The sequence below is a fragment of the Trichoderma ghanense genome (assembly GCF_004382785.1).
Source record: "Trichoderma ghanense strain CCMA-1212 chromosome Unknown scaffold_14, whole genome shotgun sequence".
NCBI lineage: Eukaryota > Fungi > Ascomycota > Sordariomycetes > Hypocreales > Hypocreaceae > Trichoderma > Trichoderma ghanense.
The window spans coordinates 349,299-364,847 of NW_027395677.1; the positions used below are offsets into that span (position 1 = coordinate 349,299).

The following is a 15,549-nucleotide window of genomic DNA, read 5'->3' on the forward strand; positions in this document are numbered from 1 at the left end:
GTCTTGTAGTAGCACAGCTGCCGACTGTTTGGCGGCCAACGCGGAATGCGGAGTGTCTTAACCAACTGGGCAATATGCCATGCCATGCTTCCTGCTTTCGTTTTGGGTTAATATGTGCTTTGTAATCTGTCTTTGAGGTGCATTCATGTGAGGTTTGTCTTGTTTCGTGGTCGTAATCCACTGGTAAGGTGGTATTTCCGTGCGCCCTTTTGTGTGAAGTTGTCGACGGATAGCCGTTTGAGGACCAACCTTGACTCGAGCGTCGTTCCAATGCCTCCTATTAGTCGTCTGAAATCAACGAATCGGTATGCAATTTAGGCTCTGCAAAGCAGACTTCCGAGTATTACAGAGTACAGTATAGCTTACACGTAAGGCAATAGTACCTATACCTGTACTTATATGACAGGTCCGTCCAGAGTGACGCAATTCCGCTCCGTTTCCGCACTGCAACGCATGGCATCGGTTACACCTGTCGCGTGTCTTGCACGGAACGGAACGGACAATGGCATCTTCCCCTTGATAGTACCAGCATACCCATTTTCCGCATTCCGAATACGGGGAAACGGAGCGACGCTTTATAACGCCTCGTCCTCGTGCCTCTGAGGCACAATTTCAAAGCTTATTCTCCCCTCTTGTCCCGAGCGTTCCTGGCCAATCCCAAGATTCGGTGAATTTGCCCAGGAATTGGGGACCTGCTGATGCTAAGCGCTCTGGACAACCGCTCGTGTCTTATTAGTACTCTTGGGGGTGAACATCGCTTATGTGACACTTTCATAACCTACCAGGTCTACCTAAGAGTTAGTAGGTATGTGACGGAAAGGTAAGGGGAAATGTCAAACAGTGTCTCAGGAGAAGAGCAAACAACAAGTTCATGCTTATTCCCATGCTTCACCTCAACCAACATCCCGTCTCAAGCTGAATCAAGCAAGACACAGCGTGTCTCACACTGCAAGTCCAGCCGACCTCAACGACAAACACTAGACGAACAGCTTGCGGAATGGTTTGCCAGGTCCCGCGACTCCGGCCTGCCTACTAGCGGCACTCGCCACGACTAACTGGAAAAGCGACCGGTTCGGCGAGCCTCAGCGCCCTGCCGGGGCCCTGGTACGGCATCAGATGGGCGCGGCGGGATCCAGAGGCCAGCAGGCCAATCGCAGGCGCCGGATTTGCTCTTGAGGAGCTGAAAACTTGGGTTGGCGGGCACAAGGCGTAAGGCTTCAGGGCATTTGGGCCACCGAGACCCGGGATTGGACTCTTACTGTCGAAGAGGATTGAATTACTTGTAGGTTGATCTTGTGCTGCTGCTGAGCTGAGCGGCGCATGTCGTCAGTCGGCCACGCTCCCCGGAAAGCGCATCTTCGGCTTCTTGCCTCTTTTTTTTTCCCCCAGCTCATCTCAGCTCGACTAAGTACCCTGTCTCAGTATCCTTCTCCCCTTTCAACACCAAACCCTCGCCTCTCGCTTCAGCTGCTACCTCGCCTCCTCATCTCCTCCCTCAACATCAATCAGCCTGATTGTGACATCTGCCATTGAAGCGCGTACCACTGCACAGCGCAAGCCTTGCAGCTCCCGGCCCTCCATCTCTCTCTCTCTCTCTCTCTCTCTCGTCCGACTGCGTAAAAGCTTTACACGCTCCCCGCATTCCTCTTAAACATTCACACGCCTTAACGTGCATACAAGAGCCAGCCTCCGACCTCCGGAAGCGCCGCGACCAACAACCGACTGCTGGACTGTCTCAACATTGCGGCTGCAGGGCGTGGCATGCCAAGTCGCTTGACGGCCCTTCGACCGCATCTCCGCCGAGAGGCTCGCCGTCACGGCGTCGTCCGCCAGAAGTTGAAGTCAAGAGGCAGAACCGGAGTAAAGCTCCGCAACCACCGCCCAAGGGGAGGACGACGTCGATCCCAAGACATTCATTCCCGCCCTGTCTCGCTCCTCCGCCGGTCTCACCTCGACTCCCTCAGCCTCCCGATACCCCAGAGTCGATGGTGCCACGGCGTGCCGGCGCTCTTCGATGCTAGCGCTCGATCTGGCGACGACTCTCCTGTCCACCAACCTACCAACATCATCATCATCGCGGCTCCCACTCACATCATCACCTCCAGCTTCTCCGTGTTTCTCGCTGCGCTGCGCATCTCCGGCTTCTGTGCTCTTGGCCTCGTCATCCTCTCCACCTTGACACCATGGACGCCATCGACCTGACTGTTGCCTCGTCGTCCAGCGCATCGACGCCGGCCACCCAGCTCAAGAAGAAGTCTCGGCGAAGCACCGATCCCGCCAGCCAGAAGCGCAGATGCATCAGCACGGCCTGCATTGCTTGCCGCCGACGAAAGTCCAAGTGCGATGGCGCCCTGCCCAGCTGCGCCGCCTGCGCCAGCGTCTACGGCACTGAGTGCATCTACAACCCCAACTCGGACCACCGCCGCAAGGGCGTCTACCGGGAAAAGGTGGACAGCATGAAGGCTCAGAGCTCGACGCTACAGGTCATTGTGGAGGCAATCTTGAATGCCGCCGACGAAGAGGTGCCCGAGGTCGTCCACAAGATCCGGACGTGCGACAACCTCGACACAGTTGCGCAGGAGCTCTTGAAGATTGGCTCGGAATCCAAGGAAGAGGAGGCCGACGAGACCCCAGAGGAAGAACCCATGTCCTTTTTGCCCCTTCAAGGAGAACGAGAGCTCGCGGGCAAGATGGGAGAGCTGCGGCTCGAGAACGGCTCGGTGCGCTTCATTGGCGGCACCTCTCACCTCATCTATCTCGGAGATCCGCACCACGACGGCACCGACTACGGTTCGCCTTCTGAGCCAGGCGTGTGTGAGAATCCCGTCACGTCCTGGACTCGCGTGACCACGGATCCGCGCCTCATCAGGCATCTCATGAACATGTACTTCAACTACCACTATCCTTACTTCACCACGCTCTCGCGCAAGCTGTTCTGGCGCGACTTCTCGAGGGGCAAGGCGGGATTGCAGCCGGGCACGACGTATTGCTCTTCGCTGCTGGTCAACGCAATGTTGGCGCTCGGCTGCCACTTCACCGACATCCCCGGGGCGTTTGGCATCCCCGGCGACAGCAGAACAAAGGGGGATCACTTCTTTGCCGAGGCCAAGCGGCTCATTGTCGAGAATGACGAGTACGAGAAGCCCCGGCTTGTGACCGTGCAAGCTCTGGCACTCATGTCTGTGAGAGAGGCCGGTTGCGCAAGGGAGGCCAAAGGCTGGGTCTACAGCGGCATGAGCTTTCGGATGGCTCTCGACATCGGCCTCAACCTCGAGATAGATGGCCTGGACAAGGAGCACATGGCGGAAGAGGAAATCGACGCCCGGCGCATCACCTTCTGGGGCTGCTTCTTGTTCGACAAGACCTGGTCCAACTACCTGGGTCGCCTGCCACAGCTCCCGAGAAACTCCTTCACCGTCTCCAAGATTGACGTGTTCCCGGACGAAGACGCGGCGCTGTGGTCGCCTTTTACGGACAAGGGCTACGATGAGTCACTTGCCCAGCCGTCGAGGACGCGGGCGGTTGCTCTCCTCCTGTCCAGCCTGTGTGAAATCAGCAGCGACATCCTCGTCTTCTTCTACCACCCCAGCCACATCAAGAGGGCCAGCAGCAAGGCCCTTGAGCTGAAAAGGCTCGGCGAGCTGCACCAACGGCTTGAGAAATGGCGCAAGGCCGTGCCCAAGGAGTTTGAACCAAAGGAAGGGTTACTGCCAAACGTGATCCTGATGTTGTAAGCTTTGTCATCTTCAAGTCTCATGCACTATAAAAACCGTGGAAGGGCACTGACTCTGTTTTTTTTCTTTTTTCTGTAGCACATTCTATCATCTCCAATACATTCACCTCTTCAGGCCTTTCCTGAAATACTCCCCAACCGCATCGCCGCTGCCTCCGCATATATCTCCAAGGCGGATATGCACTGCAAACGCGGGTGCCATCTCAAAACTGATGAGGCTGTACAAGAAGTCCTGGGGTCTCCGGCAGATCTGCAACATTGCAGTCTACATGATTCACAGCGCGTGCACCATCCATCTGCTCAACTTGCCAGAAAAGACGGCGAAACGAGATCTCACCCACGGGCTACGGCATCTGGAAGAGATTGCTGAAGATTGGCTCTGTGCTCGGCGGACGCTGAGCATTCTCAGTGTTTTGGCTCGAAAATGGAAATGCGAAGTACCAGAAGACGCCGACATTATTCTCAAACGAACAGACGAGAGGTTCGACTACTATAGCACATCGGAAGTGCCCTCTCCCGGCTCGAGCAACGTGGCCCCTATCTCGCCAGTGACCTCGGAGGAAGGCGCGGTGCAAGCTGCAAGGCACGACTTTGGCCTTGCGAGGCATCCGACTTCGGAGCCCTTGGCTCAGCCGACGATACCGACGTCGATAGAGGAGCGCTTGTCCATGGACTCGCCAATGTCCATCGGCAACGGCATTCCTCATACGGACCAGCGAGGCATGGCCTTGGATCCTACGCAGATGGACTTTCAGAGCATAGTCGGCGCATGGCCCCAGCATATGAGCATCCCCATGACCTCCCCCTCATCGGGTCTCTCTTCCGGAACTCAAAGCCACATCTCGTCAGACCTGGGCCTCCGCCAACAACACCCCAGTCAGAGCCACCAGAGCCAGAGCCAGGTCCAAAACATGGGCATGGACAGCCGCGAATGGCTGCTCAGCGACTCGGCCCGGCTGCACCAGAGCTTCGGCGGCTGGGACGTTCGACAGCAGCAGCAGCAGCAGCAGCAGCAGCATGCCGGCCCCGGGGCGAATCCAATGTTCATGTTTGGTGCGAATGGGAGGGCAGACGGGGGTGGTGAGCTTCATGGTGATTTGAGCTTGTTTGATTCGCTGACGGCGTCTTTGACGGCGCTCAATGCGTGGTTGCCTTCTAGGTTGGAGTAGAGGGAGGATTCTCGGACGGGATGCTGCGCTTTAAAACTCACAAAAGTGTCGCAATTGCCTGTGCATGGAATGGATGGGTTGGTGTTGGATTGAGGTTTGGTATCTGGGATTGAGGGTTGGTATCTGGAACTCAGGTTGGGCGACGCTTTGTACGATAGCTTGATGGAGAGGATAGGAATGCCTTGTCATGTCATGTGTGACTTTCACTTTGATTGAAATGTTCGTAAGTCGCTTTGACAACCTTGATCAACCCGTCGAAACGAGACGAAGCAATTCCCAAGCCATCCATTTCACATCTTGATGGAATATCTACCCTGCTTTCTTCATCGGATTGCTGGCTGGTCTACTTGGTCCATGTACATGTAACGTGGTACTTTAACCTGAGGACTCGGAATTGTAAAAAAAAAAAAAAAAAAAAAAAAAAAGTCCGTATGGGTATAAAAGCCGTCCCATTCGCCGTAGTACTACTACTGCGAAGCTATTCCGTATGAAAACATGGGACCTGGCATCTAAGACATTCAATCAATGCACCCCTCTACAGCATGCGTCTATTGGACGCTACGTAATAAAGAGGTGACGTGTGAGAAGCATGTCACTACAATAAGCTTGTAAACTCCATCGGCAACGCACACAGAAAAGAAACCGGAAGAGAGAGCAGGAAGACAACATGGATTAGAGTGGCCAACTGCATGCTCGCTACACATGGGCCGAAAAGAAGAGATATTTTTTTTCTCTCTCTCTTGGAACTTGAATTTGCGCAGGACGGACACGTGCACATCATAACAATTCACCTACCGTTTCGCAACTCCCTCCCCTGTTGTCCTCCTTTCTCCCTTCGTCAGATGCCGAGTTACAGGATGAAGATCCTGTACTGGAGGCTCGAAGAGGAAAAGCAAAAGAACAGACTCACCTCATCGATCTTGATTCGCTCGCTGTCCAGTGGTTGTCCCCAGTCCTTCTCTCAACACAGACAGACACCAGCTGGCCATGTCACTTCGTCGCTAAACGAGCTCCAAAATGACCGAGTATTCTCCCACTGTCCGCCCATCCTGGTCTTCCCCTCTTTTTTTTTTTTTTTTTTTTTTTTTTTTTTTTTCATTGTTCCTTCAAATTATGCTTCTTCTCTGTTCTGTCGTGCTGTAGGTAATCGGTCCAGACGACCAAAAAGTGTCTCGATTGGGGTCGTACTGCTAGTGGAAAAGAGGAGGAGTCGTCTCTGAGCGGGCCATGCCGAAAGCCAGCAGGCACACGTGAACAAGCAGGGGGGGGTAGGCGGCCGTGAGGAGACAGCATTTCCCCTTCTCTCTCGGTCTCTTTTGGCTAGGCACTGGAGGAGAATTGGTGTCAGTAGGTCATTTTGGCTCTAATTTCTTTTTCCCCTCTCAGTGTGATTGCGAGGCACGTCCGGACAGAAGGAGGAGGGTAGTCGTTGTGGTGTTGGGGATTTCCCCGGCAGCGTGAATGTCGTATTTGGTACGAAGTTGCATCGGAATCTCGCAATCTTCGGAGGCGGCAGAGAAAGAGAGGACTCTTGGCTGGGGTCAGGGGGGGTTGAAATTAGGAGGCTCGAGGGTTGACATACCGCAGCAGCAGAACAGAGGCGTTCCGTGAAGCTGTCAACTGGTGCTCAAAGTGCTGTTGGCCGTTTTGCTGGCCATCTGAGTCTGTCAGTCCAGAAGAATGAGCAGAGTAATGCCACCAAATTCGCCGAGCTCGCAAGCAAGGGAACAAAGCCTGACGTCGAGGCAGAGAAAGCCGCTAGTATTAGTATCGCTATGCCTTGCGAGAGAAGCGGAGCGCCACTGCGATTAGCGTGCATCTTGAAGCCAGAAACGAGAGCCGGTGGGAACGAACTGGAGTAACGAGACGGGCTTCCGCCCAGCGGAGCCAGAAACGATGCCCTCGTAGCATGTCATATGTCATATTCCACCCCGACGCGCTGCTGTAGAAATAGCATGGTCAGGCGAGTGCGGGAGATGCTTCTCCACCGCAGTCAGAGCGAAAAAAGAAGCAAATCGTAGGCCAGAGAAGATGCCCCAACGGGTTGAGCTGCAGCAGAGATTGACGTGGATTAGACTCATCAACTGGTGAGATTATGGGGACGCTCCCTCGCGACAAGAGGGGCCGTCAACATGGACGTGGACATGGACAGGGGAAATCAAGGCACACACCCCCAGCCGGAAATCTTGTATGACGGCTGGGGAAATGGGTGGCCCTGCCACATGCCCCGGAGTTTCCAGCGATAGAAGCGGTGCTCGAACATCGTGCTCGTCGCGTACCTGTACGTACTGGCGCTGCTATACTCCGTACTCGTACTTGTATGTAGTATGCATCTCGTATGCGCAGGAGAAAAGGATGGAGTGGACGGTGGAGAGATTCAACCTCAGCTTCAGCTTCAGCTTCTTCGTCCCCTCTGCCGTACCCTTTGATCGTTACCATGCTGCGCTTTGCGGGCTTCGCTCCGTCTGCAGGTCAGAGATCCAGGATGACTATGAGAGACGACGCAGATTAGTTGACCCGTCCACCACTTGAGCGTGCACCCACCCAGTTTGTCTTCTGTGTCTTGTCTCTTCTTGTTTCCTTCTTCTTCTGCCTTTGCTTGCCATGCAGATAGAGCTGCCACCCTTGGGCAGAAGGAATGGGGCGATGGTAGAAGTGAGCGCTTTTTTCCTCTTGACATCACTTACCCTTGATTGCAATCAAGCAGCTGAGCCAATAGCTCTCAGCTCACGGGATTGCATGGCCTGATTACCAAGTACTTTGTAGAAACAAGAGATTCTCAGCTCTGGAAGTGATACTCTCGTGGGAGGTGCGCAAGCTCTACGGGGTACCAGCGTCGGGGTAACAAGTTTAATAGTATCCATCTCCCCGTCTTTTGTCGGCCGAGACCCAGAACTGCCGCCTCGGTTCGAAATCGGGGGTTTTTTTTTTTTGGCTGATTCTGGTTTTAACCTTTTGTCAGTGCCGGGCCCGAGTCTAGAACCATCTTGAACAATGCGTGGAGAGTTGGCTTGACGAGAGATGAAGTTCTTCCGCCGTCGACCGATTCTCCTCCCCTGAGGAGCGGCATATGAGCATGGAGCTGAAGGTCCATCATCGAGAATCGGCCCATGTCCGTCTCCTCCAGCTTTTCCCTCGGGGTCCTGGGCTTGTCGATCCAAGCTCTATCCCCGCGGTGGCGTTGAAGAAGGGGAAAACGGCTCGTCTGTTCACTTGGGCTGAAACGGCAAATTGTCATGACGGATCGTGGCCCTCAAGATCACACATCGGCGTTTCTAATTCGCGCGTCACCAAACTTCTCTTCTTCCAATTTCCCAAGAACATCAGACGATGGCCCGCCTGCCACGGCCTTGAACAGGACCTGAACCGGTTTTTGAGCATTTGGCGGGGAAACGGGGAAATGGGAAAATGGGGAAAACCTGGAGACGAATTATACTCCGGGGTAACAGCTGTGGCAGATCTGGTCGTGGACAAGGCTGGGAGGCGGGACAGGGTCGCATCACAGTCTGGCGGTTCGACGGAGGGCAATGTGAAGGCTGCTCGGCCGTAGCATCGTAGCATCCTTAGCATTGCCGCATCGTCGCATCGCCTCGAGCATCAAAGCAGATGCATAGACTCGAACCGCTTCACCTCCAGGCTCAATTCATTAGGCAGCGGATCAATGCAATCCCAGTGCATTTGCTAGCATCGGCGGTGGGTTGCGGCCCCTCGTCGTCACTGGCTGCAAAACTCCGGGGTTCGGCCCGAGTACCGTTTGGCCACATGCAGCACGCCTCTCCAGCGAGCTTGAAAACAGGGGCTCAGCATCCCGCTTCGGCGCTATTTGCAGCAGGGTTATTGTCGACTGCACCACTTTGATGGCCTGCCCCCTGGCACGTCTGGCCCCGAGTGACCTCTGCCCGGCCGCATCCCCTTGGTATGGGGTACATGTTAGTTTGACCGCGAGTCCGGGTGTCACCGTGCAGCGGCTACCAAGCGCGTGGAGTAATGACTGCCTGCTTCCGCACCTCGGGCTTTCGCCCCCCCCTGGGAGTCCGCCTTGACATGGCCTCCGTGCGTGCCTCCCCCCTCCATCAAGCTTAACTCCCCGTCCTAATTTCGCGGTGTCAGTGATGGGGAAACGGGCATCGTCACCAGTATTCGCAGGCCAGGGCACACAACTGATCGCACCTACAGCACGGGCAGCTGCCGAGTACCTGCTTGATGGCGGCCGTCGGTAATACTGACTACCACCCCGTATAGTGGTATCTATCGGTAATACGACTCTCGTACAAGTCTGTCTGCCGCAGTGGTGATCATACTACTCAATTGGTGTTGTTCGTGTTCGAATCCTTTCCAAGATGGACTCACGCTCGACTTTGGCCATCACTCTGCAGGGCCCCCAATTGGAAATCTGATAGTTGGAAAGCCTGCCATTAATGTTAGTGCCAATCCATGTTGATACTCCTCGTCTCGATCTCAATCTGCCGTCTCTTACTGGGGCTGGGAACTCACATGCTCAAGCACAGGCGACGCCATGTATTTTCTAGGTAGGTTATGCGCCAGAACCTGCTCTGTGTGTTCAAGTGCCCGGCTACCATCAGGGTAGGTACTTGTTGGCGTTGCAACGGTAATGTCATCTATAACTTTCCCCCGCTCTCCCAGACTTGACAAGTAAGTGTGATGCCGCTTGATGCCCGCGGCACATATCAACCAGGACCCGAGGGTTGATGGTGTACAGCCGTAATGCAGTGTGCTTCAACCCCGACTTGCGCTTGGCGAGAGGAGTATTCAACACCAAAGAGAGCCCTCGTTGTCTTGATTAGAGCGTGGTCTCGTTGCATTTGCTCTCATGTCTGTCGATTGCCATTCTGCCGCTTGGGCTGGAGCTCCGTGCGGCCAGCGCTAATAGCTAGCGAGGCCTTCGGCTTTGGCGCTGATGGACGTCATCTGGCGAAGGAATCGAGGTTGGATATGGTTGAGGAGATTCCGCCGAGTTGACGGACGGAAAATAAGGTGAACCAACATGGTGCTTATGTAAGACACCAAATGCCCGCTCCCGAATAAGCTCCAACAAGCTCCAACACGATGCGACATACGAAGAAGTACTTCGTACTTGCCTCTGATACAATACTAGACCGCGATAGAGGATGCTTCCTGCCCAAGATTTGCACGGGCGGTTCGTAAACGGAAACTGCCAGATAACGACATCAACACGTGATTCTCGTGCTGACTGGACATCCTCCTTTGCTCCGTAGAGACAAACTCTCTTCAGGCCTCTCTTCTACCCCCCCGAGCCCTACCGATTCTCTCCCCTCGCGTATTTGAGTATATATCGGAATACAAGGCTTCTCTACGATGCGCCTGAACATCGACTACTCCAATCCCTCTTTCTCCGATGCCTGCTTCTCCGCATCTCAAAAGAGCTAGATGGCTCAATCACAATCTGCCCGAAGCGTGCCCTACCGGAGTCTGTCGCAGTTTGAGGAGGCATCAGCCCACCAGACGACACAATATGGGCTGCCCTAGGACACTTCGCCCACATGAAGCGATGTGACGGCACCTCAGCTCTCGAACCCACCATATTCTCCGTCAAACATTGTCAATTTCAACATCTGCCAATGCGAATGCGTCGCGTCTAGAGCAGCCAGAGAGCTTGAAACCCGTTTGCTATCCTGCATTGCCATTGGCTGCATCACGATGAATAGCCTCAGGACACGGCCAGCGAATGAACCACCACAGCCGCCGACTCTCAGGCAGCTGTTCGGAGAACAAGCGACCCTTTGTCGAGAGGAGCGTTGTCGATCCGCATATCGTGTTAGAGTTGCCCAATAACCTTCTGAAATGGGAGCTTCTTCCGGGCCGCTAGGCGACAGATTTCATGCCCACTGATTCATGAACCAAGTCAATGCGTAGCTTGTCACAGCCAGAGTCGGTTTCACCGAGACCGCAAGACGCCAATTGCTCGCCATTCTCTGGTCCATAGATGGGGAATTGCCAGCGCTTCATGATATTCTATCATGTGAATCGGCGCCTACCCCGGTAGATCTTCCGATCACCCGCCAATGATTGGCAACAACCATCACACCTACCATTTTCGTCAAAAGCCCCCGTTCGACGAGAGCCTCAGCGCCGCTCCTGGAATATCAAGGTACCTTCTTTTGTTGCTGCCGATCCCTTATTTTCTATAATGTTAAATAGGAGTCTCCAACAGTATCTTGACACTGACAGCGCAAACAGTCCGCTACCCAAGTAGCTCATCAAACAGAGCAGCTCGGGAGACCGAAAGCGAGAGAAAGCGGCGAAAAAGAAAAACAACTCAACGGGGCGAAAAAGCTGCGATCTTTTCTTCAGTCAAGGGGCGGCCGTCACAATGCATCTTCAAACCTCCATTTCTGTCTTGGCTGCTCTGGCTTCCGTTGCTGCCGCAGCGTCCAAGACGTGTCCCAGCAACACTCCGCTCTCATGCCACAACACCACCGTCGTTGAAGACTCTTGCTGCTTTATCCCGTCTGGTCAGCTGCTTCAAACGCAGTTCTGGGATACCGACCCCTCCACTGGCCCTTCCGGTAAGTAGTTCTCGCCGCCTTGCGCGATGCAACTCAATATTCCGTCGCAAGTGGGGATGAATGCTTAACACTTGCTGTGCTGCTAGACTCCTGGACTATTCATGGGCTGTGGCCGGACAATTGCGATGGTTCATTTCCCCAGACGTGCGATGCCAGCCGAGCATACACCAATATTACCGACATCCTGACAGCCATGGGTGCCGATGACACCCTCCAGTACATGCAGACCTACTGGAAAGACTATCAAGGCCACGACGAGTCCTTCTGGGAGCACGAATGGGGCAAGCATGGCACATGTATCACGACCCTGGATCCTGGCTGCTACGACGACTACGTACCGACCGAGGAGGCGGCGGATTTCTTCTCCAGAACGGTGTCATTGTTCAAGACGCTTCCCACTTACCAGTGGCTGGCTGATGCTGGCATCACCCCTGACGGCTCCAAGTCTTATGCCCTGGACGACATCCAGTCAGCACTCTCCCAGCAGCACGGCGCCCAGGTGACTCTGGGCTGCGACGGCAAGAGCTTGAACGAAGTCTGGTACCACTTCAACGTCAAGGGGTCTCTGCAAGACGGCCAGTTTGTCGCCGCGGAACCTGATGGCGCCAAGAGCAGCTGCCCCGATTCCGTCTATTACGATCCCAAGAACGGCGGCCGGCGATAGCCACCGTAACAAGCTCCGCTCTGAGACGGCTCAATGGACGACACATGGCAACGCGGACGAAGCCAATCCACGAGACAAGTCGAGACAAGACGGGGAAACACAGGAACTTGCTTGTACAAAGCGAGAGTGTGGGGATCGGCGGACGGGACGGGGATCTTTTGTTCATGCATGTATATTTGCGATTCGTCATGTAAACCACATAGCCATCTTGTGACTCGCCGGTATAGGCAATGGCATTCTTGGGCAACCCTCGATGGAAGCCCTGAAGCGGCTTCCTCGTCCCTCTCACTTTGTTACTCCCACCCTCATGTCTGTTTACGGGCACTTTTCTCTGGCAACTCGGCGGCACATCAGACAGTCTGGTTGAGCATCCAATGGGTGTTGAGGATTCGCCTCCCCAAGAGCAGCTGGTTGCCAGTTGGCGCGCCACCACAAATTAATTGATGCTACCTTATTAAAGAGAAAGAAGAAAAAGAAACAGAAAATCAACCGGCCGAGACAAATCGACTTGAACGCCGGAAATAATCCTGGCGATGCTACCACGGGGTACTTGCACCATCCTTCGTTGCTCTAGCATTCGCCCCCCCTGCGCCAGTCATACCAAGGTACAGAAAAGTGCACGCCGATGCCGACTAACAGCAGCGATGAAGAAACGGTGCCGAACCAGGGCAGGTGGGGCAATGACACGAGCCCAGCAGCAGTCCTTGGCGCCTTCCACCTTCGAGCCTCCACCCTGCTTGCCGCTTTCTACAGCAGGTACTTGTGCATCCTGCTCCGTACCTATGAGTTCTTGCCAAGCAGCGAAACAGATGGCAGGCAAGTGCAAGCCGCTGCCATTACCTCATGAGATTTTCTCATCCTCTGAAAGCAGGCGGTGGGCCGGACACTAGGTGGCCGCCCAATCACAGGCCTCTGACACAGATCAGAGCTGTCTGCCGCGCGATCTGGTTGGCCCGTGCTCGTCCCCAACGGCACAGGCAGGTGCAGTGCTTGGTTACTCCCGTGAGCGTTCCTGCTCTGGCGACAGGCGGCTTCCTTCTCCGCGCAACGACCTCAGGGTTGAGTCTGACCTGCTTCGTATTCGTGCTTACCTAACGCACTCCGGCTTTTCCATCTTGTTCGTGCCTCTCCCTTGGTTCTTCAGCTGCTGCAACGACTCTGACTCGGATGCCTTACCTGGAACTAACCGGCTAGGGCCGTCGTCTATCGTGGCTCGCAAAGATGCAGTGCACTTTTTTTTTTTTTCCTTCGGGATTTGGTCAATTCTGTTTGTCTCGTCACTCCTCTCGATCGCCATCATCGCCGCAATATTTTCAGACAACATGCAGTCAGATGAGGGGGATGCCAAAAATTTTTCCTCGCTTAGCCCAACGGAGACCATTTCCGAGCGCCGACTCCCTCTCTGGCCTCCCCTTGTCCGGTTGTCATTTCCCGGCACGGCCTGTTCTTCGTTCGTCTGGTTGGGGCAGCAGAGCCCAAAACCGTGGCGCCACTCGACGACCCCATATCCCATCGCATGGCCCCCCTGTACGCCTTTCCAGAAACGCTTAGAGTGGCTTGACCCATTGGGAAACGCCTCCGACATGCCCATCTTGCTGAGCTCAGGTCCGAGGCCGCGGTTGGTCGACGGTGGTAGCAGCAGCCACTGCCCGCAGAGAAGCGCCGTGGTCTGGCACGACAGCCCAGCCTAGAAGCCAGAATGACCGCCAGGACGCCGCCGAGGCCTACCAAGCAGTGTGTACCTTGCCGAGGGACGAAGTACCGCCAGCTTCACCTCCAGGCTAGTTGTACGGGCACATGGCCGACGACGACTAACCCCGCATAATGGTTCGCTGCTGAAACCCGTCCTTACCACGGCAATAAACCGTTCGATACGCGTGGCGTCGAGTTGCGAACGACCTGCTACTGCACCTGAACTTGTGCACGTACCTTGGAGAACTGACAGGCACCGCAAGTTGCCCGACGGATGAGCATCGGAAAATACGTCGGAGGGACGCGGCTCTATCACACTTGAAACGGTATGTCGATTCGCCGACTAGGGACGCTGCGTGAAGACCGCTCCGTCTCTCGTCCCGGCGTTGCTTCATACCTGCACCTCGTCCCCGTGCATGTACTGTATGTACATGTATGATGGCGTTGTGGGTTGGTAGCGCGCCCTGCCTGCCAGCCAGGTTCGCCCCCTTTTCTTCCCGTTCTTCTTCTGTCCGTTGTCTCTCCGTCTGGGCGAGGGCCCCAACTGCCAGTCTCTTGGGCGTCATGGCCACGGTGGGATGGCACGCCTCTGCGGCTTGCCTCACCCCCCCTTTCTCGATCGTGATGTGGCGGCCGGGGAACCATGAGGGGAACCAGCACGAACTGAACTGCAAGACGGAAACACCTGCTCGCAAGCACCAAGTGCCATGATGCTACGAGTATCTCCGAAATGCCCTTTGGCCATCTACTCGAGAGTAGTCGCCCTAAAGAAGGCGCACCAATTGCGAGTGCATCACTGCACCCCAGCATCTCCACTCGCCAGTCCACCTCCACAAGGTGCTCCATCCCCATCCCATTCTCCATCCATCCATGACCATCACTTGGCCACCATCAACTCCGCCTCCACACCCATCGACGGCTTCCCTGCCTGGCTCGCCCACCCTAGCGAGGTGTTCCTACGGGGCCCTCGCAAGCCTTGTCTTATGGAGGCCCTCTGGTGCGGTGCGAGAAGCGAACAGCAATAAAAATTGCGATAGTCCCCATATATTACTTCCATGATGGAGCTCTCCGGTCGTGTCTTTGAACAAACACCCCCCAGTCTCTGCCCCAACTTGCCATCTCTTTCTGCTGCATTATCGCTGTTTGTGTCATTGTCTGCTGGTTTGTCGTTGCCAGGCTGGCAGCCGTGTAGCTTGTCAAGGCGCGCTCGCGATAGGGAGTTTCGCCTTTTCTCTCTTTCCCCTCTTTATACCCTCGGTCTCAGCCAGTGAGAGCTGTCGGCGGCGAGTCACGTCTCCGTCAAGAGACCGATTGATTGCAGCCGAGCATTTCATCCCAGAAGGATGCCTTCTTAACGAACAGTCAATCAGTCTCTGAAACGCATCCATTGGGTACCTACTCTGAGGCAGAAGCAGCTTCTACCCTCGGCCTTTCTTTGCTCAGAGCCTGGCGCGATTTCTGCGCATTCCCGGTTTACTATTGTGGTTTGCTCTCTCTCGAGGGTTACAGCCCCCTCTCGTCAACGCAGTTTCCATCGGAGGCATAAAGCCTCTACTGGCAACAACAACAACAGCAGTCCGATTTCCACGCAACCGACGGGAAGCAGCTCGCCCTGAGCGTCTCATTTCTGCTGTCGAAGCGGCGGTTTGCTGTACCGCTCATCCTTTTCGTGTCTTATACTCCACGGCCTGATTAAGCGCGCGCCGCCTCATCGCCCGTTCAGCAACAAACTGGTCAACCACA

The 15,549-nt window shown here is 55.1% G+C and overlaps 3 protein-coding genes across 3 annotated transcripts; 2 read left to right on the forward strand and 1 right to left on the reverse strand.

Moving 5' to 3' along the window:
* Window positions 1-1,842: 1,842 nt before the first annotated feature.
* Window positions 1,843-2,096, reverse strand: CCMA1212_009001 (uncharacterized protein; the record flags this gene model as incomplete). Its single annotated transcript, XM_073706103.1, has 2 exons — window positions 1,843-2,056; window positions 2,092-2,096. 2 exons carry the CDS (start codon window positions 2,094-2,096, stop codon window positions 1,843-1,845), a joined length of 219 nt encoding a protein of 72 aa, XP_073555353.1.
* An 87-nt stretch (window positions 2,097-2,183) lies between these two features.
* CCMA1212_009002 (uncharacterized protein) lies at window positions 2,184-4,902 on the forward strand (the record flags this gene model as incomplete). Its single annotated transcript, XM_073706104.1, has 2 exons — window positions 2,184-3,730; window positions 3,849-4,902. 2 exons carry the CDS (start codon window positions 2,184-2,186, stop codon window positions 4,900-4,902), a joined length of 2,601 nt encoding a protein of 866 aa, XP_073555352.1.
* A 6,352-nt stretch (window positions 4,903-11,254) lies between these two features.
* Window positions 11,255-12,114, forward strand: CCMA1212_009003 (uncharacterized protein; the record flags this gene model as incomplete). Its single annotated transcript, XM_073706105.1, has 2 exons — window positions 11,255-11,450; window positions 11,537-12,114. 2 exons carry the CDS (start codon window positions 11,255-11,257, stop codon window positions 12,112-12,114), a joined length of 774 nt encoding a protein of 257 aa, XP_073555351.1.
* Window positions 12,115-15,549: the final 3,435 nt, after the last annotated feature.